We start from the raw sequence: 3,733 nt of genomic DNA on the forward strand, positions 1-3,733 counted from the left end.
AAAAAAACAAAGATTTACTTGCTCAGCGCTGCAGGTTTAGTTTCATATCACTTTGCTTTAAACTGCAGAATCTAAAGCTTTTCAAGCATCTACTAACTAGTACTGAGGCTCCACAGTTAATAGTGTTTTAAACATGGACAATAATAGAATGTAATAGTAGGAAAAACTGCAATATACAACCAAACCTTTCCTTCTCTTAATACAACACCAAAACACACAATTTATACTTTACCCACTAACTACACACACGCACTGTTCATATAATCCAAATGAAACACCTACAAACTGTCCTCAGCTGCCTCTGATCCTGATCTTCCACCGCAGCTCCATGTTCAGCTCCCTGACCCATGTGTTCCGCTTGTTTTTCCGGGTATGCGCACTGGTCCTGCGCACAACTCCTCCCAGCCTGCTCCCCTTCTCCTCTGTCTCCTGATCTTCAGCCTCCATATATCTGCTCATTTCCTCCTGCAGCTCTGCCACTTTTCTCTGCAGCTTCTTCCCCACAGCTTCTCTCGGCAGAACAACAGCAGCTCCAAGTAAGAAACTTCATTTTTTTACCGTTTGTTCGCTTCGTGTTTTTCTGTTTTAGCAGCTTCGTCTGAAGATAACGAAAACTGAAAGTCAGCGTTATGTAACGTAGAAGGAGCAGGAGGCAAAAGTTCGCGTGATAAAGCGAAATGCATCATAAAGCCGGTGGTTTAAGTCTGTAAATCACCTTTCATCTGTTATATTTAAGGCTAATTTAACTAAAACAGGTTGCAAAACTAACCTGCAAAATTCATGCAAAACCAGCAAGTTTGCATCAGAATCAAAGGTCACAACAGAGCTGGAAGTACATAGAAGTTTTTTATGGATTTTATTATACATTTACCTCGTTCAAGCTAAATGCATAAGAAAGAGGCCAATTTAACTCTTTAAATTACCCTTTATCTGTCATATGTAAGGTTAATTTAACGTCCAAGCTTCAAAACTGATCCTGCAAAATTCTTGAAGACCAGCAGGTTTGCATCACAGAGCTGAAAGTTCACAGTAGTTCATTCTTTTTCATGATTAAATTGTTATTTTAAATAGAAATCCTTTCACATCTTGTATATTGATTGTAATTTAAAGCAGATTTAATGCTCACATTTTTACTTTTGGTGTCTTATGTCACTAACAAATGTTGTTTCAGGGTTTTTAGATGCATTAATCCCGTTTTTCTGTATTATTAGACAAATATATTTGAAAATTTCTCACTGAAATTGTCATTATGACTCAGCCAAATCCACCTTCCTGATAACATCAGAGTTTACTTGGATAGAGGTGATTAATAAAGTCTGAAGGTTGCTTTGTGTGTTTAATGTGGAGTGACCCCCCTCTCTCTCTCTCTCTCTCTCTCTTTTTGGCAGACATGTCGATCAAGGTTGCCGTGGTGACCGGGAGCAACAAGGGCATCGGATTGGCCATCGTCCGAGCGCTCTGCAAGCAGTTCAAGGGAGACGTTTACCTGATGTCCAGAGACGTGTAGGTGACTCACCTGGTCACACCTGCACCAGAACATGTCGCAGCGTGCACGGCTTGGTGCCTGTGCATTCATTTGTTTCATGTTTTGAGCTATTTTGTTAAACAAAACCCTCAAACTTGACTTCAAACCCTAAATTCATGGTAAACTGTAATATTCATGAATAAAAGGACGACTTTTTCCAGTTATTAAGAGTTTAGCATTCAAAAAAAAACTCATACTTCTGATTAGTTCTTGCAAATTTATCTCATTTATCATAATTTTTTGCCCCCTCGTGAAGTCTCTCTTTTTAAATGTACATTATTCTCCACATCTGGTGATTTCTAAGGTTGTGGAGCCGAAATTTATTCTCTGTTGAATTTATTTTTTTTATTTTTTAACAGATATTAAAATGGGGTAAGGATTTTAGCGGTCATTTGTTTTCCACTTAATATCAGAATGATGTGATTTTTGCTGCAGTCTGAATCAAACAAGCATGTTTCCTCACATCTGGAGAATTTTGATTTTTAGGCATCGAAACATGTCGCAATGTGCCCGATTTTATCTCAACTCTTTGTTTTTTAATGTTTTGTGCTATTTTGTAGAACAAATACTCTTGAAAGAGTTGGTTTCAAATCTAAAGTTTATGGTAAAATGTAATATTCATGAATGAAAGGACACGTCTTTCTAGTTTGTAAGAGTTTAGTGTTTAAAAACTTGTTGCTTTTTTCATCACTTTTTGCCTTTTTCCAGTTAAAAACCTGTTAGAAAAGGCACAAAAATCAGAACTCTGGCAGATTATTCATCTCTTCGAGTGGCTCAAAATGTGTTTTTTAAGATCAAAAGACAAAGCGGTAATAACTGGAAAAACCCTGCAAGCCTGATCTGCTTCGTTATAAAAATAGAACGAAAGTAAATGTGAGGATTTGTTCCTGTTCCAGCGGTCGAGGTGAGGAGGCCGTGAAGTCTTTGTCCTCGGAGGGACTGAATCCAAAGTTCCACCAGCTGGACATCAATGATGTGAACAGCATCATAGCTGCAGCCGCTTTCTTCAAAGAGAAGTACGGAGGAGTGGACGTCCTCGTCAACAACGCCGCCATCTTATTCAAAGGTGAGAGACACACTAATGAATATTAAAGTGCACCGAAGTCACAAAAACACCAGTGTTATAATGTTTAATATAAAATAGAACTTCATGAATCTTAAAGGACATTTTTGTGCCAGAAAGTCTCGACTACAGCTGAGATATATTAAAAAGTAGACTTTAAATGAGCACAAATCTTCAGTCTTTTATAAGTTTTATCTTTCAAGTCATACAGCAGCACAGTTACTAGTAGTTATTTTAAACAAAATATAGAAGTACTCATTAAGTATCCGAATTAGAGAATAATATCAGAACTACGGCTGCACAAAATTGGAAAAAACTGACACCGAATTTGCATCTTAAGTCTCAAAACAGTCTGCATGTAAAGAGTTAATCTTTCTAGAATGAACAAGGTGATTTTGTGCAGCAATAATAAAAAAATCATTTTACAAGCCAAGTTTGGACCCGTTTAACACGTGCACTTTTTGGAATTGGATGTCGTTTAGATGTGGCTTTGCACTCGTCATGCAGAGTTTTGTGTGTCTGAGGTGTCAATCTAGACAATGAACTGGAGTGAGGGGTCGGGCTGGACCAGGATTGGTGCGGTGGTGAACCTGTCCTTCAGAAGGTGGAAAGCCCGTTCAGCCTCCAGGTTCTACTCAAAAGTCCTCTTCACTGAGGTGAGGGCCGTTAATGGAGCTGCAACCTTGCTGTAGTCACGGATGAATCTTCTGTAGAAGTTGGCGAATCCAAAGAGGCATTGCAGTTGTTTATGGTTCTCCAGAACCAGCCATTCTCTTACCGCGGACACCTTCCCCGGATCTATCCTCACCTCTACTACGGAGATGATGTATCTCAGGAAAGATAGTGTCTTTGTGGAATTCACATTTCAGCCGACTAACAAACAGCCGTTTGCGGAGCAGCCTCTCCAACACCAGACGGACATGACGAGTGTGCTCCTCTTGGTTCAGGGAGCAGATTAGGACGTCATCGAGATACACAAAGACGAAGCGGTTGATCATATCACAGAGGACGTCATTGATGAGGTGTTGGAAGACAGCTGGGGTGTTGGTGAGGCCGAAGGGCACAAGGAGATACTCAAAATGTCCCAATGGTGTGTTAAATGCTGTCTTCCACTCATCCCCTTGCCGAATCCGGATGAGTTGACA

At 39.7% G+C, this 3,733-nt stretch overlaps 2 protein-coding genes across 2 annotated transcripts in view; both read left to right on the forward strand.

The window, feature by feature from the left end:
- LOC103370936 (carbonyl reductase [NADPH] 1-like) overlaps window positions 1–3,733 on the forward strand; it is a 26,378-nt gene that overhangs the window by 18,536 nt on the left and 4,109 nt on the right. The gene's annotated exons all lie outside the window — the stretch shown is intronic.
- Window positions 396–2,624, forward strand: LOC103370935 (carbonyl reductase [NADPH] 1-like). The gene is made up of 3 exons (XM_008300129.1): window positions 396–536; window positions 1,389–1,503; window positions 2,422–2,624. The coding sequence occupies exons 2-3, from the start codon at window positions 1,391–1,393 to the stop codon at window positions 2,615–2,617; spliced, it is 309 nt and encodes a 102-aa protein (XP_008298351.1). The 5' UTR covers window positions 396–536; window positions 1,389–1,390; the 3' UTR covers window positions 2,618–2,624.

Source organism: Stegastes partitus, unplaced genomic scaffold (assembly GCF_000690725.1).
Source record: "Stegastes partitus isolate 25-593 unplaced genomic scaffold, Stegastes_partitus-1.0.2 Scaffold1501, whole genome shotgun sequence".
In the NCBI taxonomy this organism is placed as follows: domain Eukaryota; kingdom Metazoa; phylum Chordata; class Actinopteri; family Pomacentridae; genus Stegastes; species Stegastes partitus.

Bases quoted from the DNA above. Each gene is read 5' to 3' on its own strand.
- LOC103370935 (XM_008300129.1), top strand. From the start codon at position 1,391: ATGTCGATCAAGGTTGCCGTGGTGACCGGGAGCAACAAGGGCATCGGA. The intron at 1,504-2,421 runs GTAGGTGACTCA...TTCCTGTTCCAG, and splicing joins TACCTGATGTCCAGAGACGT to CGGTCGAGGTGAGGAGGCCG.